Here is a 14342-nt window from a genome sequence, read left to right as displayed (position 1 = left end):
TCACACACACCTCACCCTTTATTTCTCTCTCAGATTAAACTAACAAGAATCATATTATTTACATATTCATTTGTTATTTGCTGCATTGATCTGTTCTCATTTGTAAGTCGCTTTAAATAAAAAAATCGCCAAATGTTTCAATCTAAATGTAAAGTAAATACAGACACATTTCAGATAAATGCCTAAATCAGCCTAAATGCCATTAAAAAATGGCTGTTCAATATGAATAAACATGAATTAATCAAATTTCACATTTCTTATTAGGGCTGCATGATATTGGAGAAATCTAGCATTGTGATATTTTATTAGTTTGCAATATACAGTTAAGGTCAGAATTATTAGCCCCCCCTTAGAATTTTTTATTTTCTATTTTAAATATTTTCCAAATTATGTTTAACAGAGCAAGGAAATTTTTACAGTATGTCTGATAATGTTTTTTCTTCTGGAGAAAGTCTTATTTGTTTTATTTTAGCTAGAATAAAAGCAGTTTTAATTTTTTAAAAGCCATTTTAAAGTCAAAATTATTAGCCCCTTTAAGCTAATTTTTTTCGATAGTCTACAGAACAAACCATCATTATACAATAACTTGCCTAATTACTTTAACCTGCCTAGTTAACCTAATTAACCTAGTTAAGCCTTTAAATGTTACTTTAAGCTGAAAAGATTTAAGATTTCTGTGTTGTATTTTCATGCAAGTGTTTGGTCAGATATTGATGAATTAATGTTTACTATCTGCATCTCCATAAAGTCTAAAAAACAATCTATAAACATTTTGGGGTCCCCAAACACGTTTTTCGTTGTGGTCTGTGCTATTTGCAGTGCATTTCTGTATTTGCAAGTGTTGTGAGAATATTTCATGCAGAACTATCTAAAAATACAATCAAGAACAAGATACAATTGAAATAAAGTGTTTTATCATTTCCTGCGTCTAACAACATTCAAGTACACTAACTGAATGGTGAAAATAAACATAATTTAATAAAGTTAAACATAGTTAGGATCAAAAATGGTACAATGTCTTATACCTGAATGCTTTTAAAATCATTACACAATCACAGGCATCAAAAGCACATGAAAATGATAAATTGTGATACAAACTCAACATTGCATACCCTGCGATGTGACTACTGTGAATGATCACATTGCGATATCAATGCTGAAACGATATATTGTGCAGCACTATTTCTTATGTAAGACAGTATCATTTGTTTTAGTGCAGCCAATACCTGAAATGATCACTGTTTGACAGTGAACACAGCTTTGAGACTATTAAAGTATATTGCATTATATCATATTACATTACATTATATAAATGTCTAATCTGATCAAATGTGTTTCAGAGTGAAGGTGTAATATTTTGTTTTTATTAAAATATATATAAACAATAGATGACCGTCTAATGATATTAAAGTACTTAATTATTTGTTTTGTTTTATTTTAATGTTTGCCTAAAATTAAAGTAAAATACAAAAAACATTTGTTTCACTAGTCAATTTTAAGTATGGTAAAACCCTATAATGTAATTCACAGACACGCCACTAGATGTCGCAAGAAGCCTGCACTAAAGTTTTTCCCAGCTCAGGTCAAACAGCCACATTTTCCTACACCACATGGGCGAAAGTACGAGAACAAGCTACCAGTTTTAATAAATAGTGAAGTATTTCAGAAGTCAGTGATTACAAGTTTCCAGCTTTCTTCAAAATATTTTCATTTGTGTTCAGCAAAAAGAGGCAAGTCAAACCGTTTTGTGAAAGTAGAGAGTGAGTGAATAATGACAGAATTTTACATTTTGGGTGAACTATGCATTTAACTATTCATTAAGAACACACACTCACCGGCCTCTATTAGATACACCTGTCCAACTGCCGCTTAACGCAAATTTCTAATCAGCCAATCACATGGCAGCAACTCAATTAGGCATGTAGACATGGTCAAGATGATCTGCTGCAGTTCAAACTGAGCCTCAGAATGGGGAAGAAAGTTGATTTAAGTGACTTCGAACATGGCATGGTTGTTGGTGCCAGACCGGCTGGTCTGAGTGTTTCAGAAACTGCTGATCTACTGGGATTTTCACGCACAACCATCTCTAGGGTTTACAGAGAATGGTCTGAAAAAGAGAAAATATCCAGGGAGCGGCAGTACTAGGGGCACAAATACCTTGTTGATGCCAGAGGTCAGAGGAGAATGGCCAGACTGGACCGAGCTGATAGAAAGGCAACAGTATCTCAAATAACCACTCGTTACAACCGAGGTCTGCAGGAGAGCATCTCTGAAGGCACAACATGTCAAACCTTGAGGTGGATGGGCTACAGCAGCAGAAGACCACACCCGGTGCCACTCCAGTCAGTTAAGAACAGGAAACTGAGGCTACAATTCACACAGGTTCACCAAAATTGAACAATAGAAGATTGGAAAAACATTGCCTGATCTGATGAGTCTCGATTTCTGCTGCAGCATTCGGATGGTAGAGTCAGAATTTGGCATCAACAACATGAAAGCATGCATCCATTCTGCCTTGTATCAATGGTTCAGGCTGGTGGTGGTGGTGTAATGGTGTGGGGGATATTTTCTTGGCACACTTTGGGCCCATTAGTACTAATTGAGCATCGTGTCAACACCACAGCTTACCTTTGTATTGTTGCTGACTCATCCTTTATGGCTACTTCATCTTCTGATGGCTACTTCCAGTAGAATAACATGCCAAGTCATAAAGCGCGAATCATCCCAGACTGGTTTCTTGAACATGACAATGAGTTCACTGTACACAAATGGCCTCCACAGTCACCAGAACTCAATCCAATAGAGCACCCTTGGGATGTGGTAAAACAGCAGATTTGCATTTTGGATGTGCAGCCGACAAATCTGCAGCAACTGTGTGATGCTATCATGTCAATATGGACCAAAATCTCTGAGGAATATTTCCAGTACCCTGTTGAATCTATGCCATGAAGGATTAATGCAGTTCTAAAGGCAAAAAGGGTCCAACCCGATACTAGTACGGTGTACCTAATGGCCCGTAAGCGTACATGTGCAGTTTAGATATCCAGTATCCAGCAGTTTAGATATAGCAGTAAAATACTCTAAATGTCTTCATTTACTACACTAGATGAGGGATTACTGAGCGTTTATTTAATGAGTGATTTATTTAGCAATCATTTGAGTTTTATGCAAGTAAAAGTAAGATTAACCATTAATCATTTTAAAAAAAATGATTGCAAATGTAGTTGCACTGTAGCATTTAATGAATACATTTAGTAGTTTACATGACAAAGCAGAATATTTGCCGAATCTTATTTAAAAAGAGACATCAAGTTAACTGTATATATAGTGTGACAAATTATTTCCCCATAAAAATAGAAATAACATCACTGTGAGCAATCTTAAATACTTTTTATTCATTAGCCCTTAAGATAAATACATACACCAGGTAAAATACAATACCAGAGAAATGTGCGTAGTACAATCATTCCATCTGCAGTTACAGCATTGTTCACATTTAGTAAAAGATGGATGGAGTGCTAGCACTGAATACAGTAACAGACCAAATACAAAAACACCTTCCAAAGGGAACTATAGGGAGTACATTATGAACACAAGTATGCATGTATGTTGATTTATTTGAGATTTCGGCATGATCAAATTGTGATTGGCTGTGAGTCTGTCTGTCAATATTCATACGACAGCTGCATCATCAGATTGTGTACAAGCAGACTTATCATATCTACTGCTACAATGAAGATTCCTAAAGGGGCAGTTCACCCTAAAATGAAAAACCTATCATCATTTACTCATCCTCCATTTGTTTCAAACCTGCTGGAGTTTCATTCTTTTGGTGAACAGGAAGGAAGATGTTTGGGAAAAACAGCCATTGTCTTCCTTTAGGTTCTGGTAATGATCGTTTTCCCCCCAACATTCTTCAGAATATCTTATTTTGTGTTCAACAGAAGAAACAGATTCCAAGTTTAGAACTACTTGAGTGTGAGTAAATTGTTTTTGGGTGAACTGTCCCTTTAAGGTGAGACACTGCAAGAAATAAACATGTCAGTTTTGAGAAGGCCATTTTCACTCCTGCAACCGACTAGAAATATGTACTTCAGCTGCATTTACATGCACCTCATTTCACAGTTTTTGTGTGTGTATATGCATATATCTGTACTGGGGAAAAATATACAGGGGGGCTAATAATTCAGGAGGGATAAAAACTCTGACTTCACCTGTATACAACCATTTTAATAGTCAAATCTTTGTTTCTGGCTGTAAGTACTTTCTAAAACATGGAGTGATAAAAGAGATTCCCAAAATCCCCTCTGTAGACACATTTACACACTCTTGTAACTGAAAAGTATGGAAAGTAAACACATTACAAATGACGTCAATAGGCTAGAAATGTATGCAAATGAGTGCATAATTAATTAAAATTGAATATTTAGATTTAGTTTACAAAACTTGTACACAAAAGGTTTGCAATTCTTAATGTAATCAATCAACTGAAGAGGTATGGCAAGTTTTAGTACATTTTTACCCTTTTCGCCTGCTGTGTCTTTCCTTAAAGGGACAGTTCTCCCAAAAATAATAGACAATGACTTCATCATTTACTCTCCCTCATGTGGTTTTAAACCTTCATGACTTTCTTTCCTCTGCTAAACACAAAAGACGATATTTAAAAGAATGCTGGTTACTTAAGGCACAAAATTACTATGGAAGGCAACAGCATTTTTCAAAATATCTTCTTTTGTGTTTAACAGAAAATGAAAGTCAAATACACTGTGAATACACACTTCATTCATGTTGTCCCAACACAAATAAATCAAGAAAACAAAACAAATTGAACATAAAATATTTAAGTTTCCCCAAACTAAATCTTAAAGAGCCCATATTATACATGAAATAGGGTCATATTTAGGTTGTAAGGGTCTCCAACAACAGTCTAATATGCATGCAAGGTCATAAAACACTTTGATGGTCTTATAACCTGCATTTATTTTTACCTAATTATCCCAACGACTCCCATATGAATCGTTCAGCGATTCATTTGTTCCCAACCCCCTCCTCAGCGCGAAGCTAATCTGCGCTGATTGGACCGATGACAGCCTGCTGCGATTGGTCGACAGTGACAGGCGTTAGCACGAGACAGAGTGAAATGCCCAGCTGGTAATCAACTATATAAAAGTAGTCACAGTGCACACGCGCTTCATAGTGTAAGGCTTTTTTCACACACACACAACCCTCCTCAGAAGAACTGGGGAGATCGACGCGAGTCTCTCTCTCTCTCTCTCCCTCTCCCTCTCTCTCTCTCACACACACACACAACGCTCCTCAGAAGAACTAGGGAAAGCGACGCGAGTCTCTCTCTCTCTCACACACACACACAACGCTCCTCAGAAGAACTAGGGAAAGCGACGCGAGTCTCTCTCTCTCTCTCTCTCTCTCTCTCTCTCTCTCTCTCACACACACACAACGCTCCTCAGAAAAACTAGGGAAAGCGACGCGAGTCTCTCTCTCTCACACACACACACACACACACAACGCTCCTCAGAAGAACTAGGGAAAGCGACGCGAGTCTCTCTCTCTCTCTCTCTCTCTCTCTCTCTCTCTCTCTCTCTCTCTCTCACACACACACACACACACAACGCTCCTCAGAAGAACTAGGGAAAGTGACACAAGTCTCCTAGCTTACGATCGATCGCCATAGCAACGACAAACGGCAGTGGAACGCGAGCTCACAAAAGCCTTTAACGTTAAATCCGTAAACAAAGCGGCACGCGTCGCGTTTTTAACGTGGCTTACATGTGATAAGAGAATATAAAGAGTAACCGCGTGTACTGTACCAGGTTAACAACTCATCTTTGGGTAGAGACTGTCAATATTATCCATCTGAGCACAGCGTGACTTCATTGGACCGGCGGCGTCTGTGTGTGTGTGTCTAGTGTTTTTTCTGTGTTAGTGGGCGGGGCCGCAGGTTTCAAATCTCCCTGGTTTGCGCGCGTAACTACTGGCGAGGCTTGTGTTTCGTGGCTGCGTCATCGCGAAACACCTAATGACTCGTTATCAAGGCGACTCGTTTGAAGCACTATGAGTCGACTCTTTTATAGATGAATCAATAGTTTTAAACACTGTACACTTACAGATTTAAGCCTTAGCTGGATATTTCACTTCACTTAGAGCTGTGTTACACACTACATGGAAGGGCATTTTCAAAAACCCATAATATGGGCTCTTTAAAGGGCACCTATCATAAAAATCATCTTTTGGAAGCTGTTTGGACAGAACCGTATATATATATAGCATGTCCACAGGCATATTGGAGTGATTAAAACCCAACAAGTCTCTTTTTTTACTTTCCTGACATTAAAATAGGACCCAAATCCCAGTGAATCTGAGGGCCACCGCAACATGACGTAGGAGTGTGGTTTTCCCCGCCCACCGAAGTGATTGACAGGCGCCATGTTTCTATAATAACATGTACACGTGTACACAGAACATTTTTTTTGCAAATAAACTGGGATTAAAATATTTGTTACAACTCTTTGTGATTTTAGTTTTATAAATTTAAAATGTTTTTAAAACAGAGCATGTTTGTAATAAAGACAGTAAAATCATTATGATATTCTTAACCGCTATAATCACCACCATAGATATATACAATATATAAATATTTATGTAATCACCATGGCCGCATAGTGTCAGTAAATACTAATATGTGTGTGTGTACTAGAGGTCTGTGTGGGACTGAAACTTTAGTCCCGCTACCGCCCGCTCCTGCCAGGTTTTATTCCGTACTTGACCGCTCCCGCTGTATATTCAGCCTTTGTTCACCCGCTGCCCGACCCGCCCGTTCCCGCTAAATTTACATCTGGTTTCCAAAATCTCACGTTAAAATTGGGTGCTACCAAAAGAGAGAGATAACAGATAAAACTGCAGGTTGTGCAAAGATTGTACGCTAAATGTCAGTTTTGTGACATTTGTGACATGAGTGCCGCCTTAAACAGTGACCTGCAGTGAGGTTTGTGGCTGGTGAGGCACTGACTCTTTCAAAGTCAGATTTACAAACATATCCACTCAATATATGTGCTAACTACCGATTGTATTGCATATATCATATCAGCATTATTTCTATACACACAGCAGGTATATACTGGGATGCGCTCTTTCTCATTCACTAACACACACACACAGCACAATGGCGGATGCGCGCTCTCACACTCTCTCTCTCTCTCTCTCCATCTATCTTTCGGGAGCGCCATATAGTTAGGCTGCCCGCTCCCGTTTAAATTAGACCAGAGTTACCGACCACTACCACGTTTTATTTGGAAATTTATTCCCACGCTGCAAGAAATCTGGTTGGGTCCTGGTCGGGAATGCAGACCTCTAGTTCGTACTGCAAACGGCATTTGTGTGAGACTCATCATTTCAGAAAGGCTTAAATAAACTCTTTCACAAATACATAAAAAACTTCCTTGGTATTTTTGAGCTGTATTTCAGCTTCATCCGAGTCTGTCACTGACTGCTGTTTATCTGACGAAAAGCATAAGAACCAGACAAGCATGTGGAAACGGTGGGCGGGGAGAAGCAGCTCATTTACATTTAAAGCCACAGGCTACAGAACACAGCTACAATGTATTCAGACTCCAAAATGGGCAGATTCTGGAGGCTATAATAAATAATCTGATGGGTATTTTAAGTTGAACTTAAACACATTGTGGAGACATCAAAGGCTAATCTTACATCTTGTAAAAGGGGTAAAATAGGTGACCTTTAAGAATTGTGTTGCTCATTTTAAATAAATAGTTTGAACAAGCAGCAAAAATCATTTTTTGAATGTAGTAAAGGACAACTAAATAATGACAGAATTTTCATTTCTGGGTGAACTGTCCCTTTAAGAAAAAAAAAGATTTGTGACAGATCAATGAAGAGAGAAAGAAAAGTGCTTTATACAGAGAATGATATTTCTTATATACATAATAAACCTGATGTGCTACTCATGTGCTGAACTGAAGGATGAGGAGAGAAGCTTTTTATTTCTCCTGCAGTGTCTCTTACTCAGTCTCTCTCTCTCTTCCTCCAGAAATCTTCATCTGTTATTCATTTCTTGATCCTGGCCAGCATGAATGGCAGAGGCTTTTTTCCTGGGCTTGATGTAATACGAGAGAAGAAAAAGTTTTAATTTGGGTAAGAGTAAACTACTTCTAAAATGTGTTGCTTTACTTCTATTGCAACTATTGTAGTACTACTGGAAATGTTATATTTGCATTTTCTTTTATTGCTCATGCTTTGCATAATAAAAAAAAAATAAAATAAAATAAATATATAAATAAAAAATAAAATAAAATAAAATCCCAGAACTGGGTTGCAGTTGGAAGGGCATCCGCTGCATAAAACATGTGCTGGATAAGTTGGCGGTTCATTCCGCTGTGGCGACCCTGGATTAATAAAGGGGCTAAGCTGAAAAGAAAATGAATGAATGAATAATATAATATAATATAATACATTCATTTTCTCGGCTTAGTCCCTTTATTTATCAGGGGTTGCCACAGCGGAATGAACCACCAACTATTCTAGCATATGTTTTATGCAGCGGATGCCCCTCCAGCTGCAATCCAGTACTGGGAAACATCCATACACACTCATTTACACACACTACGGCCAATTTAGCTCATTCAATTCACCTATACCGCATGTCTTTGGACTGTGGGGGAAACCGGAGCAACCGGAAAAAACCCATGTCAACACAGGGAGAACTTGCAAACTCCAATCTAATCTAATCTAATCTAATCTAATATAATATAATATAATATAATATTAAATGGGTAAAATCCGAGATGTCAACTTCAACTGTACATTTACGAATACAAGAGTGAAGTTATACCTCAAAGACCCCTTGTCTGGGTTGTTTGTTTGTTGTTCTCGTTTGTTTTGGAAGCCGAGGCGGTCGTACAGCTCGTTTCTCTGTAGAACACATTTGATATGTTTGGTCAGACAGTGAAAGGCAGCGTTAAAGAAGCAGATATTTAGTGGGGAATGCAGACTCTGACCTCAGCCTCCAGGAAAGCCACTTTCTCTTCCAGATCGTTGACCTGAGTGTTTTTTTTGTCAATTACAGTTCGTGCATTTTGTACCTGTTAACACACACGGACATATAAACGAATAAATGCAAGCACTCAGCATGCTCAGACTGATTTTACACATCATGTGTGTAACGTGAGATCTAAAGTGCTCGGATGCCGATCTGCTGGGAAAGGATGACATCTTTTATTTATGACTGAGCTTGAGTTTCACTTCTCAAAGCACGCTTCACAATACATAACTTGATTGTATTCCAGAATCAGCTAAAGGATCCTTTTGATCCTATACTTACATTTTATTCAAATAAAAATGATTATAGTTGAACATTCTTGTAGATATTTTTCCAAATTTTTTCAAACAAAGTGCTGTTTAATTGATATTTAGCAAAGCAGGGATTTTTTTTCCACAGTATTATATTAATTCTTTTTGTTTGATTTGGAATAAAAAATATACTCTTAACTATTTTTTAATTACTTTTAGGACCTTAAGTTTTTATATTTTTTTTGGCCTAAGGGACGACGCGGTGTTGCAGTAGGTAGTGCTGTTGCCTCACAGCAAGAAGCTCTGCTTGGTCAGTTAGCATTTCTGTGTGGAGTTTGCATGTTCTCCTCGCGTTCGTGTGGGTTTCCTCCGGGTGCTCCGGTCAGGTGAATTGGGTAGGCTAAATTGTCCGTTGTGTATGTGTGTGAATGAGTGTGTATGGATGTTTCCCAGAGATGGGTTGCAGCTGGAAGGGCATCCGCTACGTAAAACATGTGCATAAGTTGGTGGTTCATTCCGCTGTGGCGACGCCAGATTAATAAATGGACTAAGCCGAAAAGAAAATGAATGAATTAATTAATTTTTAGCCTAATTTGCTTGGTTACGCCTTTAATTGTCAGTTTAAGCATAATACTAGAATCTTAACTAGTAAAGTATAAGTACTGTCATCATAGCAAAGATAAAATAATATAACAATTTAAATTAGTTTTTAAATTGAATTAAAAAGTTTCCCCATTAAACAGCACTAGTGAAATATTTGAAAAATAATTTAAATTAAATATTTTTAAATAATAAGAATTATATTATTATTAATAATTATATTATTATAAGATTTTAATATTAAATATTAACTACGAAATTACAATGTATTATTCCATGGTCTATTGAAATTCTAGATTCTGAATGGCTAGAAGCTGTGCAAAGAAATTCTTCATAAAATAGCACTGGTAGTTCAAGCAAAGAGCATAGAATCACCAAGAGGTGACACTCTGTTGCTATTTTCACAGCTGAAGTCAGAATTATTAGCCCCCCTGAATTATTAGCCCACTCTGTTTATTTTTTCCCCAGTTTCTGTTTAACGGAGTTTAAATCCATTTCTAAACATAATAGTTTTAATAACTCATTCCTAATAACTGATTTATTTTATCTTTGCCATGATGACAGTAAATAATATTTGACTGGATATTTTTCAAGATATTAGTATACAACTTAAAGTGACATTTTTAAGGCTTAACTAGGATAATTAGGGCTGCATGGTGGCGCAATGGGTAGCACGATCACCTTACAGCAAGAAGGTGGAACTGTGAATCTGCGTCTCATTTCGGAGTCTGCTACTGTCCACCAGAGGTTGCATTTCGGTCACGGATACATGCTTTGAGAGCAATTCTGAATTAAATAATTATTTAAATACGCAGTTTTCCATCAAGGTAACCCAGGGTGCTGAAATATAATTGGCTAAACTAGCATTGGGCCAGTTAAATGAACCAAAACAAAGACAGACGTTCTGCCATGGAAGGCCCATTTTCAAAGCAGAATATTTGACTTCAGCATTGTTCTTCAGATAAACAAGAATGTTCACCTAGCATGTTTCTTAATCTGCAAACATATTATGGTATTTTAATGTTTTAGCAGAGTCAAAAACTTACACACAGCACCTTTAAATTAATGAAAATGAAAAGAGTCTACTCCAACATCCTGTTTTACTTTACAATTTATCACATTACACAAATAAAATGCACAAATAAACATGTAAATAAAATGTTAATGTCCCTTAATGATCTGTCTCTTTCTGTGGGTGTTTCCCAGAATATCCCGTTTTAGGTATTATTACCTGTTCGATCATGTTTCTGAGTTTCCTTTGTTGACTTTTGAGCATGTCATCTAAGGAACTGTTTTTATGTATCTGATTTACCAACTGCTTTTTCAGCTCTTCATATCTGCAGAGAACAAAACATGGATGCTTCAAGGACCTGCACACTTTCAGTAATGCAGACATTTAAGGCAAGACACTGCAGGCGAAGACTATTTATTGATGCTTCCCCAGTTGATTGAATATATTTCCGAATTTACTAAAATGTTTAAATATGAAATGTTTCATAAAAATTCACTCTTGCTCGCACATTTCTAGTACAAAAAGACAAAACAAAATTTGATAAAAGTGTGACAACAGTAACACTTAAAGGCACAGTAAGTAACTTTTTCCTCTAGAGGGCGCGTATTCACAACAAACAAAGGCATATTTTGATGACACTGAATCATGGGAGTTGTGGTCTTAATTACATCCCATGGGACTTCTGCAGAAATCATGTTCATAGATAAGCTAAAGTATTCATCTCTTATTATCATGGTAGTATAAAGAAGAGTAAGGCTAAAATCGGTTGAAGCTAAACGACAGCGCTGAGAAAATCACTGATGAGAGACGAGCGTGACACAGTCCACTACTTCCAGATGTTTTGCCCGTGATCACAGGGAGACAAAGCAGCATTGTTTTTTCATACTAAATACATTTTAGGGTTTAGTTACATTGCTGCTCTGTGCAATCTAATAAAGCCCAAATTAAAGCGTCTTTCCTGTTTTCTTTAAAATCAAATCGAAAATAGAGAGTGTGTGACGTCATTTGTATGGTGACACAGGACACGCTCTGTGTCACTAGTTAAAAATGCTTATTTCTCTGAATTTGAACATTCTTCTAAACATTTGACTAAAAAGTAAATTTTCTTATGGATATTTTAAAGAAAAAAAAACATACTGTGCCTTTAAAAGATTGCTCCACTTGTTTTTGGTGGGAGCACTTTTAGCTTACTTTAGCATAGATCATTGAATCAGATTAGACCATTAGCATCTCACTCAAAATTGACTAAAGAGTTCATTTTCTTATGGATATATTAAAGAAATAAAATCTTACATACTGTGCCTTTAAAGGTTTGCTTCACCTTTTTTGGTGGAAGCACTTTTAGCTTAGTATAGCTTAGCTTAGCATAGATCATTCAATTGGATTAAACCATTAGTATCTCACTCAAAATCTACTAAAGAGTAAAATTTCCTATGGATATTTTAAAGAAAGAAATTCTTACATACTATGCCTTCAAAAGATTGCTCCACTCATTTTTGGGGGGAGCACTTTTAGCTTAGCTTAGCACAGATCATTGAACCAGATTAGACCATTAGCATCTCGCTCAAAATTGACTAAAGAATTAATTTTCTTATAGATATTTTAAAGAAAAAAAGATCATACATACTGTGCCTTTAAAGTATTGCTTGACTTTTTTGGTGGGAGCACTTTTAGCTTAGCTTAGCATAGATCATTAAATTGGATTAGACTATTATCATCTTGCTCAAAATTGGCTAAAGAGTTCATTTTCTTATGGATATTTTAAAGAAAAAAAATCTTACATACTGTGCCCTTTAAGGATTGCTCGAATTTTTTGGTGGGTGCACTTTATGCTTAGCTTAGCTTAGCATAGAATATTGAATCAGATTATAACATCTTGCTCACAATTGACTAAAGAGTTAATTTTCTTATAGATATATTAAAGAAAAAAAATCTTACATACTGTGCCTTTAAATGTTTGCGTCACCTTTTTTGGTGGAAGCACTTTTAGCTTAGTATAGCTTAGCTTAGCATAGATCATTCAATCAGATTAGACCATTAGCATCTCACTCAAAATCTACTAAAGAGTAAATTTTCCTATGGATATATTAAAGAAAAAAAATCTTACATACTGTGCCTTTAAAGGTTTGCTTCACCTTTTGTGGTGGAAGGACTTTTAGCTTAGTATAGCTTAGCTTAACATAGATCATTAAATCGGATTAGACCATTAGCATCTTACTCAAAATCTACTAAAGAGTAAATTTTCCTAAGGATATTTTAAAGAAAGATATTCTTACATACTGTGCCTTCAAAAGATTGCTCCACTTGTTTTTAGTGGGAGCACTTTTAGCTTAGCTTAGCATAGATCATTGAATCAGATTAGACCATTAGCATCTCACTCAAAATTGACTAAAGAGTTAACTTTTCTATGCATGTTTTAAAGAAAAAGATTCTTACATACTGTGCCATTAATGAATTGCTTCACTGTTTTTGGTGGGAGCACTTTTAGCTTAGCTTAACATAGATCATTGAATCGGATTAGACCATTAGAATCTTGCTCAAAATTCATAAAAGTTAATTTTCCTGTGGATATTTTAAAGAAAAAAAAAAGATTCTTACATACTGTGCCTTTAATGAATTGATTCACTTTTTTTTGGTGGAAGCACTTTTAGCTTAGCTTAGCATTGATCATTGAATCGGATTAGACCATTAGCATCTCGCTCAAAATTGACTAAAGAGTTAATTTTCCTATTTAAATCTTGACTCTTCTGTGGTTACATTATGTACTAAGTGTAGGAACTGCTTAATATTATTGTGCCAGCTGCAGCCCTGGTACAGCTGCAAATAGTATAATTTCTAGCCATATCAGCCTAAAAAATAGTAACCATTCATTTTCATCTTAGTCCACAATGTGACTACAGAAGCGTGAAGATTTAAATAGGAAAATTATCGAAGCTCTTTGGTAATCTTTGAGCAAGATGTTAATGTATAATCTGATTCAATGATTTATGCTAAGCTAAGCTAAAAGTGCTCCTGCCAGACTCAGATATCGGCTGACTGAATTAAAAAATGGTTCAACTCTAGGGTAGTTGCTTAATTTTGGATGTTTTCTTTCCATTGGACTGAAAAAAAAATCTATAAATGTCCAAGCGCATGAAAAAACTGTTCTTGCATGTAGCACCTTGCCTTAATTCAAAGAAACATGCACTCTTCATCGCTGTATGGGTAAGTCCACTATTAGCATTTAAGTATGAATCAAGTCATATTCCGTGTGAGAGGCGTGACATTGAAGAATGAGTTTGTATGGCAGCACAAAGCAACTAATAGAGGTTTAACTGAGCCAACTTATTACTTACTAAATTGCAGGTGGAAAATATTTCCTGTAACTAAGGAAACAGCTATTTTAGAACAAAACAATGCAAACAAT

General features: G+C 36.4%; 1 protein-coding gene across 1 annotated transcript in view; it reads right to left on the bottom strand.

Moving 5' to 3' along the window:
- Positions 1 to 3371: 3371 nt before the first annotated feature.
- The window catches only part of tuft1b (tuftelin 1b), a 37032-nt gene continuing 26061 nt past the window's right edge, over positions 3372 to 14342 (bottom strand). The window contains exons 7-10 of the mRNA XM_056479268.1: positions 11156 to 11261; positions 9033 to 9116; positions 8867 to 8946; positions 3372 to 8131 (exon numbers count right to left, since the gene is read on the bottom strand). Of these exons, the coding sequence (XP_056335243.1) occupies positions 8083 to 8131; positions 8867 to 8946; positions 9033 to 9116; positions 11156 to 11261 (319 nt within the window). The 3' untranslated portion in view covers positions 3372 to 8082. The remainder of the gene's footprint in view (positions 8132 to 8866; positions 8947 to 9032; positions 9117 to 11155; positions 11262 to 14342) is intronic.

This window comes from Danio aesculapii, chromosome 19, assembly GCF_903798145.1.
Source record: "Danio aesculapii chromosome 19, fDanAes4.1, whole genome shotgun sequence".
Lineage (NCBI taxonomy): Eukaryota > Metazoa > Chordata > Actinopteri > Cypriniformes > Danionidae > Danio > Danio aesculapii.
Note: the sequence above shows the minus strand (reverse complement) of the source record. Positions and strands in the feature narration are given on the sequence as shown.